This window comes from Phyllopteryx taeniolatus, chromosome 8 (genome assembly GCF_024500385.1).
Source record: "Phyllopteryx taeniolatus isolate TA_2022b chromosome 8, UOR_Ptae_1.2, whole genome shotgun sequence".
In the NCBI taxonomy this organism is placed as follows: Eukaryota; Metazoa; Chordata; class Actinopteri; order Syngnathiformes; family Syngnathidae; genus Phyllopteryx; species Phyllopteryx taeniolatus.
The window spans coordinates 1,683,053-1,710,953 of NC_084509.1; the positions used below are offsets into that span (position 1 = coordinate 1,683,053).

The 27,901-nt window shown below is 40.8% G+C and overlaps 1 protein-coding gene across 5 annotated transcripts; it reads left to right on the top strand.

Annotated features, from left to right (window-relative positions):
- The first annotated feature begins 334 nt into the window (after positions 1-334).
- Positions 335-27,257, top strand: LOC133482604 (uncharacterized protein C14orf132). Of its 5 annotated transcripts, none has more exons than XM_061782911.1 (4): positions 335-494; positions 2,023-2,118; positions 21,850-21,897; positions 22,632-27,257. In XM_061782911.1, exons 2-4 carry the CDS (start codon positions 2,089-2,091, stop codon positions 22,848-22,850), a joined length of 297 nt encoding a protein of 98 aa, XP_061638895.1. In that variant the 5' UTR covers positions 335-494; positions 2,023-2,088; the 3' UTR covers positions 22,851-27,257. The 5 variants fall into 5 exon arrangements, 3 of the variants coding, with proteins under 3 accessions (XP_061638895.1, XP_061638896.1, XP_061638894.1); XM_061782912.1 differs by lacking the exon at positions 335-494 and adding an exon at positions 1,602-1,809; XM_061782910.1 differs by lacking the exon at positions 335-494 and having other exon boundaries at positions 1,881-2,118.
- The last annotated feature ends 644 nt before the right edge of the window (positions 27,258-27,901 follow it).

Below are 27,901 nucleotides of genomic sequence, written 5' to 3' on the forward strand. Positions count from 1 at the left end.
ACCTCATCTTAGTTGTGTACATATGTTGCTTTTGGCGATACAAATTGCTTTTCAACTCGTCCTAAACATTGTCATTGTCAAATACTGTAACTATACCCACTTAAAAGGCTGTAAAGTGTTGTGAAACACCTCCAAAATGATTTGGTTGTTTGTCATATCTTTAGCAATAGATTTAAACTATATGCATTGTACTACAACGCATCATTTTAAGTTTTTTTTTTAAGTCACCAAATGTCTCACAGTGATTTATTTATTTCTTTTCTTTCTCAGTGCTGACAGCTGGACTTAGGCTCATGCACCCTGAGGTGCATTCTCTCTTTTAACTAGACTGTAGTGTGCCCCCCAAAAAGCCCTACATTGCTTCTGCGTCACACGTACATGTGTGCATGCACCCTTTCTGCTCTTACTCAAAATGCATACAAAGCTGTTGTTTTTCATGCGGTAGTAATCGTTAAGGCCACGTTGTCGACTGGAGGTCTGCTGTTAACAGCTTGGTGAGTTAAGACACTGGGGGTGATCTGTCTTTGGGAATTAGGTTCAACTACTACTCAAGATCGCCTCATTCCAAGCACGATGAGCAAGCCCCAGTCCGTATTCTTGAAGATCTTTAGTCAGAAAAATTGTTGGGTGATCTAGAGGACAGAAATATCCAAATGCATATTTTCGCCTACTTTTGAGAATCAAACTACAGACATAAGTAAACACATACACACAGTTAACTGTACTTGACAAGATACATGAATTGAAACATGCCTCTGATCTTGTCTTACACTAACATTGCGAGCCAAAGTTACTTTTTTGAAAATCTAAAAACAGGATGAAGATGAATAAAGGTTACATTTTGTGGTTTAAACTAAATGCATCTTGTTGTAACAAGGCAAGTTAATGTGTTGTACCTGCTCCAGCTCCATGGTTTTATATACTGTACTTCTTTATTCACTGTCATCATAAAGACAACATATAATCTCATCATTAAGGCTATTTGTGTTAAGTGTTTTGCTCCAGGACTCCCCCTATTTTGTATTGTACATGGTATTTACTTTTTACACAATGCAATGAAAACAAAGAGACTTTAGTTAGTTTTATATTAGATACAGAAGACCTCAAATAATAAACATCTTCAGAAAATATTTGTATTTGTTAAAAAATATAGTTTAGTTAAACACATAACTTTCATCAGAGGACACAAGCTGTTAAAAATGCATGTGTTTTAATTCCATTACTAGCAAAAGTCTGTTGAATTGATATTTATTAATTTAGTGTATTGCCCAGTACCGGGCAGCCAGAAATCTTCCTATGTCACAATATGTTTTGTTTCTGGTTTAATGGTTATCATCACACTTATCCTCTTTGTCATAACTAAAAAAGATACACACAAAAAACCAAAACAAAGAAAAAGCAAAACAATTGTGATGTAAGATGCTCACAAGATTTGCCACCGTCATGCAGGATGATTTGAAATTTGTTAGATTTTTGAGACACATTTTCTTCAAAGTTTTATTTGAACTCCTATTTAAAGTTTGGAGATGTATTTTGTTCTTAGAGTTGCGTCTTTCAAAATGTAGTTTTTTTTCTTCTGACCTATTAAACCTTTCAAACTTATAGCTGCACCTACTGTCATTCTCATTTCAGATTTGGGTAAAAGACAACAAAGAAAAAATACCAAGAGTATTCAAATTACATGTGCATGTTGTGAAGGAGATGAATAAGTCAAGAGACCACCTTGTTGTCAACAAAGTTCCTCCCAAACAAAGTGAATGATACAGTGTAAGATGTTGTTGGGGCGCAGAGTCAAAAAGGCACACCAGCGTAAGTAATTGTGCAATGTTAGCTTTGCACGCTTTAAGGAGGCAAGTCTCCCCCTTCCAGACACGCACAACCGTACAAAGCAAAGGGTGGGGGTGCATTTGCTCATGTGCCGAATGAATAAACTATTCCATCAAGCATGAAGAGTGTTTATTGTAGCATATCTGCAACACAGCAGAGACCTTCTTCATCCACATTTCCTTGTCCTTCCTCCAGCACTGTGCTCAGTCTCCCGGCTAAGTGAATCTCTCCGCCCTCAGGCTGGCCACCATCGATCCGGGAATGATGGAGTTATCGCTGATGGCTGCACAGGTAAGGGAGAGCAAGCGAAGATATCAATTGACTGCAAATACTGACTAGATGGAGTCACTGATTATAGCGTGGCTTTCAAGGGCATTCTTAGTCAGAGAAAGAAGGTGTATTAGAATGTAGAAAGTTTTTATCTGGATTCGTTTTTTAAGCATCTGTATGTTTTCCTTTCATAAAAACAATGCAGACTGAGCTATTACAATTAACCGAATGGACTTTTCAAAGCTGATGTAAAGTATCAGTAACATTTATTTACACAACTCTTTCCAGAAAAAAAGAGTCTCAATTAGCTTTAGTGTTTTCAACACCTGTAGTTTTGCTTTCTCTGATCTGTCAATTAATGGATTTGTAAACAATGTCCGTGCCCCCGTTGTTAACACATTAAAAATTCCAAGCGTATCAAAATGTGTCACCACAAACCATGTCACATTTGTTTTTATTCTTCTTATTGGCCACATGAGTATAAAAAGCAAGAAGGTGTTCTGTACGGACTTCTGAGTGATAATTAAATGAAGCGCTGCACGTAAACACAAAATGGCGCAAAATCAGCATTTGTTGCTAACTTTAAAGGTCCCCTATTTTGGGTATTTAGACCTCGATGGAGTGACTCTCTAACATGGACTTAGTATAAAAGTGTCAATTTCATTTCAAAAAACAGTTTGGTTTTGTCATACGAGTGTCCAGTAAAGCCCCCCCTGACAGCTGCTTCTGTTTGACCCAGTTTTGTATCCGCTTTGTCAACAGTCTAATCTGTTTACATGTAAAATTAAATATTGTCACCATAATTATTATCAAGCGTGGTGGGAGAATATCAAGATCACCTGGTTTCAGCCAGTTAGCTATCAATGCTATCACTAATGTTGCACTACTGTGTGCACACTGTGTTACAGAATGCAAAGGGGACCATGACGGGCCATTAGTGGTACTATTAAGGATTACCTAGCACACTACTGAAATGCTCTCATATATGCACTACCGAAACGCTCTCTCACACACACACACACACTGACTGAAATCCTGACACATACTGAAATCCGCTCGTATAATGGACTGAAATACGCATTTCAGTATTATGTATGGGAGTGTTTCAGTAGTGTACCTGAGAAAAAAAAAAAAAAAAAAAATCAGAAGGGTGTGAGAGCATTTCACTAGTATGTTGTGTATGAGGACATTTCAGTAGTGTGTGCAGGAGATAATCTTGAATGTACTGTATGTCCCTGATCGCCCCTCATAGTGGACAAAGCCATTTAGTGTCAAAATTGATACGTTCATATGCAGGCTGTAGCTGGCTTTGATCGGGTTGGGTTGGGAAACAAGATAGTGTGCGTTCAACCTTCAGTGGAGAACAACTTGAATCAAGAAGTTAAAAAACAATAAAAATTGCAATTTTTAAAAATTATTATCTCAAATGCAACTTCTTAGTCTTTTGCCACATTCTTGTGTCATTTCTAGATGGTCAATAGCCATTGAACAGATAAAAAATCACTTTAACTCAAACTTTAGGCTATGTATTAATAATTTTGTTCTTAACTATTTATAAATGCTTGATGCATACATCAAGTTTCAGGCCCCCGCCACCCAAAAAAACAAACAAAACAAAAAACATCTAAAAGCTTGTTTAAAAGATGCGTAAAGAATACGTAAAAAAAACCAACAACAACATGGAAACAGGTTGCAGATCGCAGAGTATGAGGTAAGGAGTTTGAAAGTCAGGGAGCTACACAATCAAAATCTCCTTTTTGTTTTGTTTAGTCTGCCGGCCAAACAGTAGTTAGTGATTGGAGGACCTTAGTGACATACTGGGAATTAAAATGAAACAGTGTATCACTTCACATAACAGTCAGTTACAGTATGTATGCTATATATACAAAACCCATTGCTTTGTCTTTTAGATGTTTGCACTGTCATTGTTTTATGCATACTAGAATTATGATTGTATGTTCTACAAGAACAGTGTGTTGAGGTTTGTGGTCCCACTGTGCACAAAGAGAGATGACTCGAGCAAGTGAGGTTTTTCCAAAAGAAGACGTAGTAGGCAAGGGCTTTATTTAAACAACTGAGTCACTAAGTAACAGGGCTGACGTCTGGGCCTGAGGTCACGTCTTGTGGGACCTCTTTTCAAAAAGTAGTCATTTGAAGGCAAATATCTGTATCATCTGTTTGACAGTGGTGTGTCTCCTCCCATTGTGACTTCTCCTTTGGATTCATTGGATGGTGGTAAACAGCAGTCCATTTTCAGCCTGTTCTTCTTCCTCTCATCGCCCTTTGTCCTTTGATGAGTGCTTGAGATAGCCAGTGGGCAGTGCTTGTTGCCATTATCAAGGTCCCTCATTGAGTTGCAGGGCTGTGTAGCCTTTGGAGGCAATTTGAAAGTAATTACTATAGCTCTTAAGTGCAGGAACAGGCCTACTTTGACTACATGCTCTCCTCTGACTGTGTTCCTCATGTATTCTATTTGCAGGAGGAAGGATTTAATACATTTTATTTTAAATTGTCAACTTTTTAACTTTTAAGCTCAAAATGACCCATTGGTAATGGTTTGAATTAGGGGTGGGACAAAATACTGATCACATTGTTAACACATACAGTTTATCAATATACCAACATCAGCCATTGCACAATCAATGACGTGTACTTATTATATTTCAGAATCTCACCTATGTGTACTGTCAACCATAGTCATTTTTAGCCCATTTTGGGGGCACCCCTAAACGGAATCCCAGCACCTCTAAAATTTGAGAAACAAAAATGTTTTTTAACACTGTATGTCATTTTAAAACAACCTAGAAAAGTGTAGAACCACAGTACTTGGTTGTATCGTAAAATTTTAAAAACTAGCCCATTTTCTTCGGGGTGGTGGTGCTGTAACACCCCTAAAATGAATTTCAGCACCCCTAAAATTTCAATTTCTCTGTCAATTGACTGTCTGTTGTCGTACTAGAGCGGCTCTAACTACCGGAGACAAATTCCTTGTGTGTTTTTTTGGACATACTCGGCAAATAAAGATGATTCTGATTCTGAATTAAATATGATAAAGAGGAAGGGTCCCAGGACAGAGCCGTGGGCCACACCTTTGGTCAATGCTGTGTGATATGTCATAATGTTATGTAAAAGCATATACCCTACGATACAACCCTCTCTCAATTATATTATTATTTTGATGTGTGGGGTATTGGTTTAGCTCTGTTGCTAGACTACTGTGGCATCCAAGATTTTACAGTAAAGGGTCTAAAGTCACACTTTGTCAGCCACAAAGTAACAAACTCTTGGTGTGAAAATACCGACTCCCTTTACTGAACGCAGCTTAAATGTGGACAGCGTAACACGACACCAGTCACCTTTTTATTGGGATCCTCGTGTCGCAATTTCTAGACATGACTAATCTTATTTACAATCAATCCAACTGTTAAACTACTGTAACTGTTGGATTGAGCATGTGTTGAGGCATGTGTTATGCCATGCTGTTCTCGTGTGAGTTGACTTCAACGGCGTCTGAGCGTGTGCAGTGCGTATGAGCTCCATGACTTTCATGCCCGTATTCTCCCGTTGGTGCGTAAGTCAGTATTTTACGTGCCTGGCTTGTTTCTGTTATCCAAGGACACTCCCAAGCGGCTACAACAGCTGGCTGGGTAACTGGTGGGAATGTCCTGATTATGGAAATTTACTGAATCTGACTAAAGGACCTTATCATCTATTTTTTGGAGTTTCGGCTTCAGAGAAAGTGGGGCACTAGAGAATTAGGATAGTGAGACCCGAGCATTGATCGTCTAACAGGCTATGTTTTTGTGTTCTCTAATCTCTATCGTACATATTGTACAATATATGTAATTGAGGGTAAACGGTATGGAAAATGGATGGATGGATGAACCAAAATACTGTGCTTATGAGTGAGTGTGTTTGGAAGGCCATCAATGAGAACGCAAGTGAGCCGGCTGTTGATCAGCGATGCCCAGCAACCATACTAGCGCCACACACGGGGGCGTGTCACTTAAATGACAATAACATAGATCAAATATAAACAGAATTATTCCATATTTAACACATTATCGCGGCATCAAGATGACTGCAGTCGTCGTAAGCGTCGCGTTCAGACAAACTCCCAAGCCGCCATGCAGCATGTTTGAAACAAAAATGCCACTCGCAGCGCGTGCGTAAAATTAATTGTTTAATATAGCATGATATGTTGACGTTCTGCTGTCGATCGGCGTAATATGGTCAGGACACGGCCGTTGAGCAGTCGGCGATGGGCCAGGTGTCCGTCAGCGTGCCATCGGAGGCACGGAGCAGGCGAGCGAATCAAAACGTGCAATATTATGTTTTACCCTCCCGGGGCGAGGATGTTTAATAAGCACACACAGATGCAATTTTGCAGATCATGCTTTTTTGACAACTCTATTGTAAACCATCTTTTAGAAATTGTGAGGCAACATTGTATTTCCTGCATGAAAAGCTGAAAGTAATTTTGCTGTTGAAATGTTTCTTGATTGATTCCCCATTATTCCTTTCTAATCGCTTACATTGGCCAGTCTGACGCAGAGGTGAACAGAACTCGTTCAACTGAATGAGTTTGATGGAACGCCTCATCTGATAGCCATCTCTTCTCACACATTTAATCAGGAGCACTCAATGTGTGGCCCTTGCTTTGGATGGATCTCTCTTCCTGAAACTTGTCTTCTATAAGGGACAAATATGTTTATTAAAGAAGCTGCAGGTGACATAGGGGTCACAGAAACAGATAATTTATCTGATTAATTCATATTCAAAACAAAGTCATCATAACGTCAGAAGAATGTGTTCTTATTTGTGTAGTTTTAATTTTCTATTCTTGAGATGTGATAATGCATCTCTATCTAGCTTGGTACATTTACTGTAGGCTCATATTTCTTGTTCATGTCATGTCATTGTAACAAAGGCAAAAGTGAACAATTTATCTAGTGGCATTGCTCTTACTGATGTGTCATTGACTGAGACATCAACAGGGTTTTTGCCCCTACTTTGACCTTGTGATGATGATTGGATTTACTCTTTCAATCCCAAAGTTTCTCTCTTGTTTCTTGTGAGAAAATGTTGGAATGACCCCAATGAAGCCACGTCTATCTAAGGGTGCGTATAAGTGAGAGAAAGGTCAGATTTCTAACACTGTTGATCAGATATTTCAGTGGGACTCCTGGTGAAACAGACAGCAGAACCGATCCACCAAGAGTTAGGATGAGAAAGTAAAGTCTTAAAAATTGATCTTTAAGCATTCATCACTGATGGCGTTTTTAAAGCCTACTACGGGGCAAGACCTCAGTTTATTAGAGCTCAGTTCAACAAGCATCAAGCCATTGGCACTGCTTGTGTTTTCCTTTTCTTTGTTGTTGTTGTTTTTGTTTTTTTTTCCAATAACACATTTCAAAAGCTGGACTGGCATCACGTGAGGCATCAGTATATTGTATATTCTAAGACCTTAGGCCACAAAAGCCCAGCTCAACTATCAACTCTACCTGTATTGGGTTTTTTATGACACTTATAGTACACTAAAAGAAGAGCGAGCCCTCCACAAGTGTGGTTCAAAAAATGATTTGTGAAGAAGGAAAATTTAAACTGGAAGACGTGAAGTAAGCAGACTCACACTGAGAAAGTAGTGAAGCATATCGCCAATCCAAAACCTTTTCGCACTACCCCTGTGTCATTAAAGTTATGTAGTATTTGATATTAAGAGTAATTATTTTGTATGACAGTTATGAATGTTATATGTTACTTAAAGCAGTACAGCTAATCAAGGCGTTATGATTAGAACCTGGGACATATTATTATTAGTGTTGCTATCTAAAATATTTGCAATGGAAAAAAAATGTCACCAAGCCTATTGACATTGTACGTTACTGGGAATTGACTTGCATCAGAAGAATAGAATTTAAGTTATGTAACTCCTACATCTGGTTTGCTACTTTTTTCACAACGTCCAACTGCCATTAATCTGATGACCTGATGTATTCTTGAGTGTTTTAGGAGTATTTACCTGCAACTCCCCACCTGCGTAAGCAAAAATACTCATAATAACGTACCAATAATGTGAGCAGAAACAGGGGACCACAATAGGTTAAAAACGAGATGAATGCTCAGCAGTAAGTTCTGACAATACACCTTCTCATTAGAGAAATCATCCATTCCGATATCATTTGCAGGCTATTTAAATCCTAAATGTCTTCATCGGGGCTGCCACATCTACGCGTAGCTCAAATGTAATTTTGAAATTCACAGTGCCTGTCATCATACGGACATAAAAAGTTGAGCCAACCTCTAGTGATAACCTGAGGACACATTACTGCTGAACACGTTAGGCACGCAGGCGAATGACTCATGAGTCATGGCACGCATAATATACGTAAGCCCCAGAATGCTTTATTCATTCGGGGGGGGAGCATGACAGCTTAGAAGCATACAAAGTCATCACACGCATGTCGACTGAAACAATGGCATCCCTCTTACATAAGAGAAGTCAATTTGCAGCCCACACATCACTTAGGGATTCATCATTAAAGTTTTTGGGCGGGGGTTGAAAGGTCAGGATGTGATACAATTGGAGAAACTACGTTTAATTATTTAATGTATTGACTCTATGGAGGGCGGCACGGTGGACGACTGGTTAGAGCGTCAGCCTCACAGTTCTGAGGACCCGGGTTCAATCCCTGATCCCGCCTGTGTGGAGTTTGCATGTTCTCCCCGTGCCTGCGTGGGTTTTCTCCGGGCACTCCGGTTTCCTCCCACATCCCAAAAACATGCATTGATTGGAGACTCTAAATTGCCCGTAGGTGTGACTGTGAGTGCGAATGGTTGTTTGTTTGTATGTGCCCTGCGATTGGCTGGCAACCAGTTCAGGGTGTACCCCGCCTCCTGCCCGATGATAGCTGGGATAGGCTCCAGCACGCCCGCGACCCTAGTGAGGAGAAGCGGCTCAGAAAATGGATGGATGGATGGACTCTATGGAGGTATAGGCTTTGATGTTATAATGAGTCTGCAACAACATGACTGAAAAACGATTCATCCATCCATGTTCTGTACCACTTATCCTGTTCATGGTTGTGGGGAGCTGGAGCCTATGCCAGCTAATTTCACGTGAAAGACAAACAGTGACCAGAGAATATAGAATTATCTTTTAAAGTGGCAACGTGTTTTGTCGTTTGTAATAGCAGAGGATTAGGATAATCTCTTGTCTCACAACATGTATCCCTTCCTACATGTCATTACAATGTGGTTCTCTGTGTGTAAACAAACAAGTATACTTCATAATACACATAGAATTATGGCAAAAGGAAATATCATAACACCTTTAGGTGTAAGTAGTTGTACCTTCAAAAGCACTGAACCTGAAAAGGGCACCAACAAATACCTTCAAATAATTAACCCTATAGATGCTGTTAAGGTACAATGTACTGTATTATAAGTGGAAAAAGTAATACTTTTTTGCAGGCTTCCTTGGTTTTGCCTGGTAAGGTTAACTAAAAGTAGCTTGAAGCATGCAATCAACTCAAGAGGAAATTAACTCCTCGTCTGACAGGCTGCTATTATAATTCATAAAGTTGGCCAACAACAATTTTTGACCATCTTACCCTTATGGTTTGTAGTAATAGTTTCGTGGTTCTGATGACCTTCTCGCCAGGTAAATGGTAACTTAATTCTGGTCTTTTCATTTCATATCAACAAAACACACGAAAGGATGCGACTAGACTATTTGACTTGGGTGACGTGCATTAGTTCTGCCTTTTGCGCTGGGAGAAGTGGACTTCATGGCATGCCTTGCGGCATGTTGTAGCCTACATAGTCAATCATAATGTTAGACGTTCTTCTGTTTCCCCATTATAATAGTTGTCTGTGTGTTTTCCTCTGTTTACATTTTAATTGTTTTCTTGCACCGTGAGTGTAGGTTGTGTATATAGTGACAGCTTGCTCGATTTCGTCTTTTTTATGAGCCCTTTTTTTTCAAGTGCTCATGAGCAACTAATGCTCCATTAGAGAAACAAGTGCACCGCATTCAGATAGCGTCTTGTCTTAATCTAACACCACTCTATACAGTATTGACACAGTTAGCCAAAACTGAGTTCTACGCCCAGGGGACCGATGCAATGTAATACAAATCCCATTACAGTACTGTGTAATAAAGTAACTATATAGAGAGGGGGGTACAGAAAACGTCACTGGTCCCTGGGGTATATTGGGCATGGACAACAAACTTGCTGCCTTGGGATCGGCCCACTGCTGAAACTGGTTTGTGTTGGGAAGGGCGTCCTACCAGGAAACCCTCTGCTACATTATAAATTCTGAAGTCCAAGTCATATATCTTAAACCAGGCAATGTGGAGGATAAAGACGAAGGCAACCGACCCTGCAGTTTAGTAGGGGTAAGGCGTCAAAAAAGAAGATGTAATGCTCAATGTAAACATTTGATTCCTTGGCAAACAACATTGTCTGCTGGTAATCAGTGGAAGCTGACATCACACTGCCAGTGTAGTATGTACAGTAATTACAGAATGTTCTGTTTATGGAATATCAAGTCTTTATTTGTAAAGGCAAGGCGGATAATTCAGGTGTTCAACAAGTGAGAGGAATAGAGGTGCGATGTCTGTTCAGTGAATGCAATTGAGCTCAACAGCGCATGAAACATACACATGGGTTGTAGGAGGTGCGTGTATGTCATGTGTGTCCTATCTGCACGCATATCTGTTGTTCCTCTTTTGAGACTATTCGTACACTAATGCAGTTTTCTAACTGTGGAACAGCAAACCTTCCTTCAAACACGCAAAAAACAAACAAACAAACAAACAAAAACAAACCCTGATTCAATATTTAAAGGGAATACTGTCAAGACTCTGGCAATGAGTTGGATCCATATGCAGACATGAGAGAATGGTCAGTTAGAGAACAATATTTATTGTGCGACCACTTGGTCGGAGGCAGACAGTTGCTGATGGGCAAAGGGATTTCATGGTCTGTGTCCAGGTTGGCAGAGTACCAGACTTGAGCAGGCTTGCAGGGAATGAGTCTGCGTAGTCTGTGAGTAGAAGGAGGTGAACGCAGGTTTGCAAGGAGCAGAGGCACGTGGCAGGCTGGGGACAACAATCCTCAAAAGTATCAAAGGAACAAAGGGTGCAAGATACTGAAGCTAGATTACGAACTTGATGCAAGTAGTAGATAATCTGGCGGTGTGGTTGAGTCCAGGGCCATTTTAAGTGCACGCAGCGGGGCCGGGAGCTTAAGGTGTACAGCACATGAGTTCACCAGAGCCTCAATCTCAAACGGACCAACGAAGCGGGGAGAGAATTTCTTCGATTCTACCTTGAGTGGTAGAGTCTCTGAATTGAGCCACACTCTGTGACCAACAGTATAAGCAGGTGCGGGAATGCGACAACGGTTTGCTGGTGCCTGAGACTTGCCAGAGGACCCCAGCAGAGTGGAACGGGCTTGTTTCCAGACTCTGGAACACTGGCGAACATGGGCCTGCACAGAAGGGACTGCAAGATCGCTTTCCTGTGAAGAGTGGTGGTTGACAGCCCAAGGAGCACCTGAAGGGGAACATAAGAGAATAACATAAGAGAATTATGGGTGTACTCAAAACCAGGCAAGGTTTGTGCTCCACGAAGCGCGATGAGACTGAGACAAGCAAAGGAGTGCAGTCTCCAGCTGCTTGTTAGTGCGCTCAAATTGTCCATAGGTCTGAGGATAGTAACCAGACGAGAGACTAACACCAATGCCGAGTGCTGTACAAAATGCTTTCCAAACTTGTGAGGTGAACTGACGGCCTCTGTCAGAAACAATGTCAGAAGCGAAAAACGTGCTGGACCAATAGGTTGGTGGTCTTTTTGGCTGAATGGAGCTTGAGAAGTGCGATAAAGTGCGCTGCTTTTGAAAACCTGTCCACCATAGTGAGAACGACGTTTTTTCCTTTTGACAGGAAGAGTCCGGTAACCAAGTCCAAGGCGATGTGTGACTCAGGACACTTGGGGATGGGAGGTGGACGAAGCAGATCAGAGCTTTGTTTCGAGGATGTTTTATTCTGGGCACATACCGTGCATGTCAAGACGAAGGATCGGGTGTCATCCTCCATGGTGGGCCATCAGAAGTGTTGACGGATTAAGGCTAATGTTCTGCAGATCTCAGGGTGACATGACGAGTGGGCCCACATCATCACCTGAGAGCGGACGGAATTGGGGACAAACAAAGATTTCCAGGGACCCCCACCAGCATCAGATTGCTCAACTCGGGCCTCCTTTACAAGTGTTTCTATTTCCAATGTAATTGATGCTACAAAGCAACTGGGAGGCAAGGTGGGACCAGGATCGGTTTTGCCACCCTCTGCAGAAAACTGGCAGGAGAGGGCATCAGGCTGAGGATTTTGGGTCCCTGGGCGATAAGACAAGGTGAATGTGAAACGATCAAAAAACAGCACCCACCTCACTTGACGGGCGCACAGTCTCTTGGCAGAGTGGATGTATTCCAAATTGTTGCGATCTGGCCACATGATGAATGGGTGCTGTCCTCCCTCTGGAAAAAGCCACCAGAAGAGCTTCACCACCAAGAGCTCCCTGTCTCCGACTGTCTCATAATTATTCTCCGCCGCAGACAGCATGCGAGAAAAGTAGGGGGCGAATGCAGGTTTACAGGGAGCAGAGGCAGGTGGCAGGCTGGGGACAAGGACCAAGCAATATCAAGCAATCAAAACAATACCTCTCGTCATTGTGTTCCTCCACTTGGTGTGGGTAATTAATAGTTAATAGATAATTTATGGATTTCATTGGATTTTCTGGGCGCACCTAATGTTTTGGTAGTTGAGTGTATTTTCACATTTTATCCTAAATGTTCGAGTGGTTGACTGATGTTGGTGTAGTGAGAGGAGACAAATGGGGAACAGAAGGGAAGAGGACGCCATATGATTAAAGACCTCAAGCAGAAATAAACCTGAGCACCTTGGAGGCTGACCCACTACAACGTGTTCTAATGGAATGGCTGCGTACGTACAGTATGTGTGTGCACCTGCATGCATCCAATATGTGCATCCATGGTACACTGTAGTTTGAGTGTGTATTAAGCATATGAAGTGGTCTAATGAAAGCTGGATAACATCACTCTGTGATGTCAGCGAATGCTGCTCGTCTGTCAGCTTGAATGCTTCTAGCACAGATAAGCAAAGATTCAGCCACCCATGGAACACAACCCTGCCTTCTCTGTGTCTCACTCCCTGTCACTTTTGTATCCCTCTCACTTTTCCGCACCATACCTTACACCGCAGACTTCTCTTGGCCTTCTTTCTTCTCCTCTCTGTTATTCTTGCTCCCTCCCCTTGTGTCATGAGTTCAGTCAGCCTTACAGTATTTTCCCTCCAGACATACTCAAGATGTTGTATATTCTTTTCATTACATGGCTCAATAACTTGGACATTATAATGATATTTCTTTCCTATACTTTATTTAAAAAACATATTCTTGTGAGTCATTTGAATTGCTTCCCCCCCCCCCCCAGAAGACGAGAAAGTGACGTCACATCACTCTGAGAGCCGCTGGTAGCAAGGAACAAATCATTGTGATAATATCTTCTTGAGGATTTACAGTATTTTTCACTTACCTCCCTATGGCTCCCTACAAAAGTTGTCCCACGCAGTTTATACAGTCCAGTGTAGACCCAACATTCGGGGTCACCGACAGGGTGCCAGCAGGCCTGTTCTTAAAATAGGTCACCAGTGATGGGACATTGTGATTTCCTAGGAATATTGTAGAAATAATCGTTTGAAGATGTAAACACTTACACAGATATTTATAGCAGTGTTTCATGTTGATATTTATGTTTCCTACCTTGTTCAATCAATTATTGCTGACAATTATCCATCCATCCATTTTCTGAGCCGCTTCTCCTCACTAGGGTCGCGGGCGTGCTGGAGCCTATCCCAGCTGTCATCGGGCAGGAGGCGGGGTACACCCTGAACTGGTTGCCAGCCAATCGCAGGGCACATAGAAACAAACAACCATTCGCACTCACAGTCATGCCTACGGGCAATTTAGAGTCTCCAATTAATGCATGTTTTTGGGATGTGGGAGGAAACCCACGCAGGCACGGGGAGAACATGCAAACTCCACACAGGCGGAGACAGGGATTGAACCCCGAACCTCAGAACTCTGAGCCTGACGCTCTAACCAGTCGGCCACCGTGCCGCCTGCTGACAATTATTGTTAGAAATTATCAACATGATGAGTGTAGATTATTATAATTCATTATTAATAATAACATATGATTAAAGGCTGCGATTGGCTGACGACCTGTCCAGAGTGCTGCCCTAAATCAGCTGGGACGGGCTCCAGCACACCCACAACCCTAATGAGGATAAGTGGTATAGAAAATGGATGGATTTAATTAAAGATTATTTCAGACGTGTGTATCAAACTACATCAAGCCACTGCACATATCTTTCAGAGGGGGTAATGTAAACTACAGTATGAATGACTGCTTGTAAAACTTGATGATGCAACGTGCATACATTTGGTTATTCATATCCATTATGGTGGTGTATAAGACAAAATCTGTACAGTACTGTAATTGTCCAAATACCTCTGGACCTTTGTAGATTCACTAAGTCACCTCATCAACTTAAGAGACAAACAAAAAACTAACATACAGTACTATTGCTCCGTTTTAATATATCATATATCTGTTTTTACAATTTAGATTCTTCTTTGTCTCTCATTGCAATCCACTTCACCGCAGCAAACTGCAAACATAATGACAAACATATAGTTTATTTAATAGCCCCGTGACTGACTTTGAAGGCAGAATTTTGAGAAAGCTTTTGACTCAGGTGTATCTACTAAAGCGTCCATTGAATGTCCAGTCATACATTTATGTTTTCTACAATACACCAGAAATTGTATATTCATTTTTGTACTGCCGTATCCTCAACCGTTTGCTTCTCTTCATCCCCTCCCGTTGTCTTTTTCTCTACCCCGACAGATGTTTTAAAGCGAAGAGGAACAGCTGGCTGCGGCCAGGCTGTTTATTCACCCCTTCTTTTTTCACTTCTGTCCTCTTTTCCTTCTTTTCATTTCAGCAGTTACAGACAGAGAATACCATTTATAGCACTAAAACATTTCTTTATTATTATTATTATTATTTTTACAATATTTAAACACGTTACTTCGTGAGGATTTAGTCGGCATAAATGAACAAATGGCAAAAGACGAGTAAAATAAAGCTTCTTTAACAGTAAATAAGGATGAATAAGCAAAAGGTAGGGATTCATTTTCAAATACCGATATTGATGTGTGCTGCTGCTGCATATGTGTGCGCATCCATTTGTGTTATGTGCGCGCGGGGGGTCACCACAGGCGGTTTCTGAATCCCCTCTTAATATACGAGAACATTATGTAACTTTGTAAGCCATCACACACACAAAACACAGACACGTGTACACACTTTGTTGGATTAATCTTACCCAACATTATAATAGACACAAAAGGAATGAAGACGCTGGTTTCTTTTTCTCATGAGGAGGGCGTATGGGAGATTGTTCAGATCACAGTCTCTCAACACGCTCTAAACAATCCCCCCCCCCCCTCGCTCCTGCATTTATTTGAAATAGGAGGGATTTACAAATCATAATGTTCTAAGTAATAAGACACAACACAAAATATTTGATAATAAGAGGGTTTTTTCCCAGACATAGTATTCTAAGCAATAAGACACAACACATAATATTTGATAATATTCTAAGTAATAAGACACAACACATAATATTTGATAATATTCTAAGTAATAAGACACAACACAAAATATTTGATAATAAGAGGGTTTTTTCCCAGACGTAGTATTCTAAGCAATAAGACACAACACATAATATTGGACCAACACCTGTCATGACCCGACCACATCCGATCACGTCCTTGGTCCAAGCGCCCTTCCATGGATGATGCTGAGTCTTCTTTTTGAAGGCGAAACATCTAAAATTGTCCATCATACTAATGCAAGCTAAGCAAATAAATGATAACTTCTATAATATATTCAACACACTTACAGTACATACATACACACAGGGTGTCAAAGACAATGGGGTCTTGTCCACATTCACTTGTGCCTGGATTACCTTTATACACAAGTAGCTACACACATACGTACATACTCTAAAGTGCTTTTTTCTTTCAAGCTCCATCCACAAGACACTCACTTACACTTGGGCAATATAAATTGTACAAATTGTACAGTGCTGCAAAGATTCCCTCATCATCAGATTTTGAGGTTTGAAGCAATGTTTCTCTTTAATCCCAGCGAGTCACGCAGTACTACATGCTATTCCAGGATGTCCTGAGTCCCTCCAATCAGGATGAGAGCAATGCAATGGCTTGAGAGATTGCAGGATGCATGCCGCAAACGCAAACAGACAGAATTTTGAAGAAAAATTACACATTGATAGAGTGAGGGACAAAAGGGTGCTATTAGTTACTGATAATAGTAAAATTTTGCTTTCTGATGCGGATGTTAAAATGTGCCAAAATATGGCATAATTGGTTTGTGTAGCAATCAAACTATGGTGACCAAGGTGTGCACGTAAACATGCTGCTCGCTCAACAAACAGCCAAACTACTTTAAAAAAGAAAAAAAAAACCACTTTGTGTCATACATGTTATAACTTTCTGTATGACCTGACAGTAAAATATATATATATATATATATATATATAATTATTATTATATAAAATAGAAATATGGCAGTAGCCTTTCAGTAGCTCTGTGGGGACTATGTTGGAACAAACACCTCTGCAAAATACAAAAATGCCCATCTCTCGTTGGTCAAGAACTGGGTGAACTACTAGAAAACAGAAGAAGAGCAAATAAACCAGAAAGGCTATAAAGAGGAAACTGGACCTTTCCTGACAAAAACAAGGGCACACAGGAATTGCCGGCTATTTAGGGATCTGATCCGACTCAAAAGCCATGTGCTACATTTCTGCTCAGCAGGTAAGTGTATCACCTCTTTTGATTTTTAATCGATTGAACAAAATATCACTAATAACATTTAGTGTTATAGTAATTCTACATTACGAAGTCATACCAACGTAGCAGCTGCCGCTAACAGTGCTGCTACTGTTATTTTGTTGAAGCTTGGAAAGGTTGTGTGCATGTTTTCTCGGTGACTTTATCACGACTACGCTCTAGGGATGCGATCGGTGTTCGGTACACTGTGCACAGAAAAATAAGACCTTACGGCTTCAAAGCACAACTCACGGAAGCGGATAAAATGTAAAACCACTTGCATGAGTGAGGTATTGAAAGGATGAAAATGAAAAGACAGAAAAACCTCTGGTTTGGATTAATATTGGTTTGAAAACAGCTGGATGGCATATTTTCAATATCAGATGATTTTGGGCTCTGTAGATCTGTAAAACAGGTAATTTTGCTAGCTTTGCTAACATCTTGAAATCTGCATACCCCACCTTAGTGTGATTACGAGTAGTTTCTAGATCTAGACAAGCTAGTGAAAGTAAAAACGAACAATTTACATGTGCCATAGCGACAGAGAAGCGAAGTCACAGTGAGGTTACAGTGCCGGAGGATGGCTTCAAAGTTGCACGTTCCCAACGAGCAAGAAACGAGCCGAGGTGAAAACTGGAAAAATGCTTGAAGGGATAAGAACACGTGGCCCAAATTCAACATCATGCGTTCATCTTTATAGATCACCTCTTATTATATAGTACATTCCATTCCACCATTCCCTCATTTTCATGTCAACTTTACAACCATCATCTTGTTACCCTTCCACCACGTCTACCTTTATCCTCTACCCTTCTCTACTCATCCGGCCTTGTTCCATAATCCCTTCATTTTCATCACGGATCTCTACATCCTCATCCTTTTATTCTCTTTGTTCATTCAGGTGCATTTATTTCTCACATCTCTTTTAGGTCCCACCTGGGGGGACGTGTATCATCTGTTCAGGTGGACTCACAGCTGAGACAGACTCAAAAACCGCACTCCTCACCATGTTTGATCACTTTTTATGTCCCCATGTATATCACAAAGCACCTGTACGGCTCTGCACACGCACACACACATTGCAGGAGGTCTGTACACACACTTTGTCCTGAGAGACTGCATGGTCATCTACTCTCTCTCTCTCTCTCGCTCTCTCTCTCTCTCTCTCTCTCTCTACCCCCCCCCCCCCCCCCTTAACGTCGAGCAAGGTCTCATTAAAGTGATCTTTTGCTTTTGTGTGTGTTCTGTCTCAGTCAAGAGCAGGAGGACAGTGGGGACCTTTTTTCTTACTTCACATTCAGATCCCCGTAGGTACTACTTTGCTTTTACTTCTCACCCTCGCTCTTCCCTTTCCCCCTCAATTTGATAATATTTTTGTAGCAGTTTTACCCGATGAAAAATATGACTGTATTTCACGACGGTCAATAGAAGTTTTCCTACTGACCGTGTATTGATTTTAATCGTTTGAACAATGTAAGGAATAGCTAATATAAGGATATATGAGAGGTATTATTAAAACTGACAGACTTGAAATTGTTGCAACTGTAATGTATGTGCAAGTTCATTTAATAGAATAAGTTTTTATAGCTGGATGCAGATAAAAGTGGAGCGCATACATGTTGGTGTATTTGTGATACTGCTATGTTGCGGGTCTTGGTTTCGGGATCAGCACAAAAATATTTTTCTCACTTACATAATTCCCTTTGAACAATTGTACTTTTTATTTTTTTATGCTTACTGCTAACGTCTCACTGAACATTCTCCCTTTGATTGTCCTTAACTGACTGGCCTTGTTAGGCAAAGTGCACGCTCTGAGACTGTTGCAGCTGGTGTCACTGTTCTCTAACCTGCTCTGACGGCTAGAAGAAAAAAAGTGGCATGATATTATTCTATTTATCTATAAATATTTATGTTATAGGTAATACACAAGTATGCAGAATGTCTTTCACTGAAAAATTTCAATGCTAACATAATTAATGTTATGAATCTTTACATTTACTGTTTTACAAGAAAAAAATGGAAACATAGGAAAGCATATTATTTCTTGATCTAGATGACAAAGTGTAGTTATTTACTTGCTTTATTGAACAGAAGATGTTTTAGGGCTTCAATATTACTGGCTATACATAGATGAAACTTATTTTCACGTTTAATGAATATATTTTCCATACCGCTTGTCCTTACTAGGGTGGCGGGCGTGCTGGAGCCTATCCCAGCTGACTCTGGGCGAGAGGTGGGGTACACCCTGAACTGGTCGCCAGCCAATCGCAGGGCACATATAAACAAACAACCATTCACACCTACTGGCAATTTAGTGTCTCCAGTTAACCTACCACGTATGTTTTTGGGATGTGGGAGGAAACCGGAGTAAACCCATGCAGGCATGGGGAGAACCTGCAAACTCCACACAGGCAAGACTGGATTTGAACTCAGAACTGTGAGGCAGTTGTGTTAACCAGTCATTCATCCACCGTGCTGCCTTTAATGAATGTATATAATATGAAATTAACTTTTTAACTCTTTGAAATGACTTAGTGTATTCTAATTCATTGACCTGTATATGATCTGTGTCAGTTTACAGGTGTCGTAAGATGTTCCAAGAGTCTTATGTAACAATAACTTTACTGTGAATAAACAGCTTGGCACCCTTCCATCTTCCTTAGTTTGTGTATGTGTGTGTGTTCCCACTACTCATTATTACTCTGCTTCTGTATGACATACATTACTCGTGCAGAAAACAGATAATGGAAAGTTTAAGGAAGTATGAGAAACGTTGAAGCCTGCACGGTGGACGACTGGTTAGCACATCTGTCTCACAGTTCTGGGTACTGGGGTTCTAATACCGTCCCCGCCTGTGTGGAGTTTGCATGTTCTCCCCGTGCCTGGGTGGGTTTTCTCCGGGCACTCCGGTTTCCTCCCATATCTCAAAAACATGCGTGGTAGGATGATTGAAGACTCGAAATTGCCCGTAAGTGTGAATGTGAGTGTGAATGGTTGTTTGTTTATATGTGCCCTGCGATTGGCTGGCGACTGGTTCAGGGTGTACCCCGCCTCTCGCCTGAAGATAGCTGGGATAGGCTCCAGCGGCCCGTGACCCTAGTGAGGATAAGCGGTGAAGAAAATGGATGGATGGGTTGGATTAACGTTGGTGCATAAAGATCCCCAGAGCTGGAAGATGGATAATGGCAGTGGCATAAATGGTACATTGTTCTAGGTCCTTCTTCCTAGAGTCTAGGATGAACACAGAATATTACAGTCTGCCATTTTTCTGCCATGACAGCCGATCTGACAGACAATCATGTTCTACCAGCTCCAGTGACCCCCCCCCCCCCCCCTATTTAACGTCTTGTTGATGCGGCAATCAGGGTCAGAGTAACTGACAATCCTACATGCAAAATGCCACAGCACGACCCAGTGAGAGTTCTGCCTTATCACGTTTGCCAGTTCATGTCCGTGGCTGTTAGGGATTCTGCTATGAGGTCAACAAGGTGTGTTTCCCCATTTCTGCTTTCTGTGAATCGTGGATAAGGACAACAGCAAAGTATTTCCTGACCTGCTATCTGTGGATTGCGGAACATTGCATAACTTTTGCCCAAGCGCGACAACTTCTCTAGCTTCAAAGCCTGACCCGCTCGACTGTGAACGGCTCCATCGCATCCTGGCTTTGAATTGACCTGTGACAGTTGATCTTTATCTGATTATTAAAATCCTTTCCAACTTTTTTTGGTGGCTCGATGTTTTGCACTTCAGTCCTTCACCACATTCGTCTCGTGCCACATTAAGACGTTGCAATTCATTCACATTTCCGTTCGGAGTTTGGTTGTCCACGTGCTTGCCTGGGTTTTCTTCCACTATTCTCATTTTCAGCCACATTCCATAAGCATTTGTTCTTTCTTCTGTTTTTGTTGATGCCATGTCAGCGCTATATTGCTGCAGAAAGAGACACAGCAAAAGGTTCAGTGTTCTCTTTGTGCACTGTGGTTGTTGATGTGTTTTGAGTGTTCTGTTGCCAAATGACATCTGAGCTTTGATGTTGTGATCTCTCTCCCCAGTACCTTGGTTCCAACATAATAATCCTCAGAGACAGTTTGAATGAAATATAAATAATAAGCAGCAGATGTGGGAGAGTTCCTGACTTATTCTAAATAAAATAAATAATGGTGCCATATCTTAACCACTGAAAATGTCTTTTTCTCATGAAAGAACACATTCACAGACACACATTGATGCTTGCATTTTTTTTTTAAATGAGGAAATTGTGTAAAATGATGCATCTTTAACCGCTCATATGATATACGGTAACTGGGGTTTAAGTATGTGCCTGTGAGTGCAAGACAGAGGGAGAGAAATAGATTTTTGCTGTAGCCCTGTGTAAATGTAAAATGGACTTAAATCACAATCGGTAGTTTAAACCACCATTCTCTGCGAATTGACTTAGAAATGTTAAGAGAGAAAATACAGTAGATGGAAACTTAAAAACTGGATATGATCCAACACTCTTCCCCAGTTAAGTTCATAGATAAAAAGAATGACACTGTCCTTTTTGTCACGACTGTCTTCAATTTTCCCTCAAGTCTGTGGTTGAGTGTATAAGTGGACTGAGGGGAGGTCCGAAAGCTCAAAGCAGGAACTCTACTCAGTCAAAACACTGCAGAGTGAACACTGCTCGTGTTTGGAGACAAATGATGATCACACTCACACTCTTGACTGCTGAGTAATGTATTATCATTGTGTGCCCCCAGAAATATCCTCCAGTTAAAGACCTGAGTGACATCTCCAACCCAAACCAAGTAAATCCAGATTTGACTTTTACAAAAGTCGTGGGACTAATAGGGGATTTGGGCTTTAACTTGCAGAAACAGCCCCAGGTTAAAGGGTCGAACTCAGTTGAACAAGTCAGCTCGAGTTATTAATAGCCACTGAGCAGACTGTGACTGAATGTGCTGTGTGTTATGTGTTGCAAACAGATTGCGCTTGTCTTGTTGCTTTCTTACAGAGGCTTTGTTAAAAAAAAGATAAGAGCTACTCAACACCTCTTTACAAGTCTCATTCCACCGTGAAGAGCTGGTAGCTGCATAAGTGAATACATTGTAGCTGGAGAGCTAGCAAAGCAAAACTTTCGAACATGTAGCAGACTTTGTTAATCTCTTGGGAATTAAACCCGTTGAGATGTAGATTGTCGTATACGACGACAACGCGGAGTAAATGTCTTTTGCGGAGCCGGCCAATGACGTCATCGATCGGATCGGCGAATTATTACATTAAAGCCGATCAGCCTAAAATGTTATTTATCGGCCGATACCCATCAAGCCGATCACATCGGTATAAAGTCTGGCATTACACAACCTCCACTTTGTTGGCCCAATGTCGGCTTTTTAAATTAAGCATCCAATATCAATATTTAACAATGTACACTATCGGACCACCTTTCTCCACTTGTGAGGTGGTGTTTGCTACCGGCGTGTGAACCTAATACTATATTTTTCTCCCATTCTCCCTATTCCCACCCCCATTGTCCTGATAGCATTTCCCAGCTGTGAGCGGTGCATTCATGGATTCTCCCTACAATGGCAACACGTCCTTGCAGACGTCCACTTCCAACCTCAACACCGGCTACTCCCGACCCTCAGAGACGGAAGATGACGGCAAAGTATCCAGTGACACAATTTGGCTGTGGATCGCTGTCCTGGCAACTATCGGCAACATAGTGGTGGTGGCTGTCGTTTGTGCCTGTGCCTTCTGACAAGATGGGATGGCGGAACGAGGATTTCCAAGAACAAAGAATCTTGTACATCCTGAATATAATGTATATTTTTGTAGAATGAGAAACTATAGCCTTACTTTTAAAAATGTTCACAGTGAAAAAGGAATACACAGTTATGTTGTTGTTTTTGTGTAGATAAACACCTGTTAGAAAACGGATTCATAAACAAAGCTCAGTTTGGGCTATAGCAAATGTCACATAAGGGACTCTCGAACGATATTTTAAAGCAAACCCTTAGATCAATAACTGATCTATTTAATATAATATGAACACATCATCAAAAAAATAAAATAATAAAATATATATATAAAATATAATCAGAGATCTATAGATTTGATTCAGGCTAAGTTGCAGCCTTAATAGTAGTATTAATCCTACTCTTGGTTCACTGGGTTATGCAAGTAATGCTGATGTTACATAAACTCATTCAATCACGCTTGTACCAAAGCGAGAGGGCATCAAAAACAAAAAAACAAAAAATTCAAACACAGTAAGTTTTAAATTTTACATATATCTCGGAAAAAGCGATTTCAATTGAACCCGTTTTTCAATTCTGAAGAATCTTAAACATGCAGTTGACACAAAGAACAAAGCAGAAGGACAAATAATTCATTGTCAATAGGTCGGTGGCTACTACAGGTCCTAAAATGAAGGTGAATGTAGAAGATAAGTAAGTAACAAAAGATAAACTAAGTGTGTGACAAATGCTCAGTCCACACCTTTCCCAGACTGTCGTCCTATTCAGAATCAGCTTGGCTCCGTTTACGAGGGCCTCTAGTGGCCACAGCAATTAACTGCTGCATGTGGCGGGGTGACGGTGAATAATGTCTACCAGTCAACTAATGTCAAACTTTAATTAAAATAAATTTAAAAAAAATCAATGATCATTACTGTAAAAACCCTTACCCCTGCTACAATACGGTTCAAGCTTAAACGATAAACAATTTCTTGCATCATATAATGTAATGTAAATGGGCTATGCACAGTATGCTTACACATGCACGTGTAGTTATCTCAATTGTGATCAGCCTGTGTAAACTCTGCTCTTATCTTGTCACTTCTCTCCAGAGTAATAAACTGTCACGTGCTTGTTGTTCTCGGATCCCCCGCTTCCGATAGCGTTTTATTCTCCATCTCTCCCTCAATTCTTGTGCGCCAGAGGGAAGCCTACCCCGTGGAGCCCATTAGAGTGGATTTGAACTTGTCGTGCTGATGTTAGTCTCAGATGACTTTGGAGACAGAATAGACCCAAGCTTGCTTCAAAGACAAAAACGAGCAGGCAGTAAAAGGAAATGGTGCTGAGATGCGTTTGCAATGATCCTCACAAGAGTGGCAATGAAGAAAAAAAGAGGGATGATGAGTTAAACGCATGCACATGACTGACAGAATGCGTCCTAATAAGCACTTCAAAGTTGATGCATAAGAAGGCAGGTTAGAAGGTGAAAGCAAATGAAGAGGATGATGGATGATATATGATATGATATGACATGCCAGGGAACAGGAATTTAGTGACGGAGTGAAGTGAATTGAGGAAGCGCTTTTAAGCAGAAACATTTTCTTCAATGATGGATTTAACTTTTCCCGGTATTTCTTATTGAGTTGATCAAAAAGGTTCGTTTGTATTACACAACAGTTGTTGCTGCCCTCTGAGCAACCAGGCAGGTCCGCAGGCACTGGCCCTAATCGAGAACCTATTAATAGTTCACCCCTCCTTTAGTTCTTATAAGGCACAATTGCACAATGGGCCTCCGACAGTGGCTTTGTACCACTGTGATTCGTTAAATGTCAAGTGTCCATTGTCCGTGACCATTTTGGAGAAAATGTAAGACTTTTAAGTGCGCCTTAAGGTCGTGAAAATACGGTACACTATATATGCATTTTCATACATCCATTTTCTCAACCGCTTATCCTGGTCAGGGACGCAGCGGGCAGCTGGAGTCTATCCCGGCCGACTTGGGGCGAGTGGTGGTCGACGCCCTGCACTGGTCGCCAGTCAATCAGAGGGCGTATAGAGAGACAGACAACTTTCCACACTTACATTCACACGGTCACTGAGTGGGAACTGAACCCATGCCGTTCTGCACGGAAGTTAGGCGAGTGAACCATTACATAGTCAGTGACTTCTTTTCCATTGTCTCTTCAAAGTGTTCATACTAATGAATTGAGGCTGATGACAAAAGTCTTTAGTGACCTAATTCATTATGGCCTTTTTGTTTGTAACACTGGTTTTGATTTAATTCACATTCAAGTATGCAGCAAATGTATAATATTGTGAAAATCTATCTACTTTTGTCAAAGTGTTGCAGCAATTTGCACATATCATTTCTACATTAATACAAAGAGATTTCATGCCAACAGAAAGTCACCAGAAAAGAGAACATACAGAGTGGATGCAAACTTGAGAAGCATAACAGGTTTAATGACTCAGCAAACTGACCTGACAGGGGAGCAGCGGGAACTTTTACGGTTCAACACTCAGAAGGAATTTTGCCTCGTTCTACAGCAGTTTGTCATTTAGGCCGTTAAAAATGTATCCAAAAATGGATCTCTCTTTTTAGGAAAAGCACACACCTTAAGGCAATATTTATACAAAAATGACAAGATAACATGCACATCGTAAACAAAGGAAGAATGGGGGGAGCATGTTGTCAGGATATAGGCCTCACAGTCAAATGTTCTGGGTTTCAATCCCAGCTTGGACCTTTCTATGTGGACTTTGCAATTTCTCCCAATCCTTGCATGTTCGTTTTTTCCCCCCTAGGTATGACATTGCAAAAACATGTCCCGGTATGTTAGATGAATTGAAGGCACTAAAGTGCCCTTGGGTGTAAGTGTGAATGTTTGTTTCAACTTATGTCCTGCGATTCACTACAGCTCAGTCCAGCTTGTACTCAGTCTCTCGCACGAAGTCTGCTGCGACAGGCTCCAGCTCACTCGCGACCCCGAACGATAGGAAATGGCATTGATGGACTGTAAATGTAATAAACGTGGTACACTTGCCAGGCCAGCAGTTGGTGATGTCACTAAAAGACAGTGTGTTTAGTAGATTTACACACCCCTGTTCAAATGCCAGGTTTTGTGATGCAAATAAATGAGACCAAGATAAATCATTTCAAAACTGTTTCCACCATTAATGTGAATTTGAACAGGGGTTTGTAGACTTTTTATATCCACTGTACATGCTGAACAATTGCTTCCCCTTTGTGTACTGTATGTTTTTAGCAGTATAGTTAATGTACACTCTGGTGGCGAAGCTTTTCTCAGCACAAACCAGACCGACAACATTCAATGCATGCAAAACGCGGTTCCAGCCAGTCCCGTGTGACAAGTGTATAGTTTCACCAAACCACTGATTTCGATGGTTTGAAACTGCTTGTAACAATGTGCTTAGAAATCAGCGTGGCTTTGACATCGTTTTCGTCTACCCACTCCTCGTCCTCCCTTCGTGATAGTTTTGTAAGAAGTGTAGCTTATTTGCTACCACGGAAGCGATGATCAGTGATTTATAATACGTTGACACTGGACGCAAAGAGAACCTTCGGCTCCGAGCCTTGGCAGCCGGGGGGGGGCGTAATAAAATAGCGTGTACCAATGTGGACATGACGGTAATGTCAGGCTGGATTTATATTTTTTGCCCCCAATATTTGGAACAAACAGTGTTACGGACGTAATGAGTCAACGTTCAGTGATTTGTGTAACAAAATACGGACGTTCTGTGACATTTGGCAGCTCTGCAGATCTCCAGCAAATCATTCTGCAAAAAGCTCTGGACATAGAGTGACTCCATGCTTGAAGTTGCTCTGACTATTGTGTCAACCCCGCACAGAACTATTTGGGACCATGGACATGTTTTTCTTTTTGAAAATGAGAATATAGCCTTATGAACACATTTTTGTCCGGCAGTCAAACAAGCAACAAAGAGCTTTGTGGATAGCGGAGCCGTGTTTATGACTGACAGCTGGACCCAAACTATTAACCAATTTTTAATATACAGTATATATATTATACAGTATTTTTATTTTTTATTTTTACTCACCTTGATAACACTTGTTCATTTATTCAACGCTGATAGTAGTTCACTGTGACATAAATGAATAATGCGGTTGGTTATAATGTCACATCTTATGTATTTCACTTAATATGCATGATTAGAATAAGCTATATCACGTTTTCTTGGCCCTTCTAAGGATGTCAACATTTTGTTTTGTTACGTTTTAAACACTGCATAATTACATAGTGAGACACATTCCATTCAGAGATTTATTAGCCAATAACGTGTTGAAGTTTTAGAGAGGTTTTGGATGGAGATTTCTTTCTATTGTAAATAATAATGCACTTGAAGAATCGTCTGTATAATAACTTCATTAAAATAACAAGGTGAGATGAGATGGTTGTTTGTCCGATCAAGTTTCCTCACTTTATTTGAACTACATCGATGTTTTTGTGTCCTCCTATTACACAAGAGTGAGTAAAACACAAATCCAGAATAGATAACATACAAGGCAAAAAAGAGGCCAATTTGTGAAGTACACATCATCCAAAGAAAACCCGTTCTCTGAGTATGCATGAGGGTGGGTGGGGAGGACAATAGAAAGCAGACAAACCAAGCCATGTCTATAAGCCTGTCACGATAACGTTTTAAAAGACGATATAGTTTCCCCAAAAACATTGAACGATAATATTGTTGTTGTTTTTTATTCCCCTCTGTTGTTTTTTTATTCCCCTCTGAAATGATGAAAAATAAGACCCGCCCTAATTATATATACAAATATTTTTTATTTTAATGCTTTTAAATCAGTATTGTTTCTGTTATTATTATAATTTCCTTTCTTGTTTCTCTATTAAATTGTTTTTCTTTATTCTGTGATATGGATCCCCTGGGTCCGAAATAAAGAATATAGAGCTGCAAGACGAGCCTGGTTTACATGGAGGCCTCTGTTCTGAATATATTCGGTTTAGAAGCCCAAACCAAATGAAAATGCTCCATATAAAAACATCAATCAGATTAAACAGGCCAAATCCGGATGAAA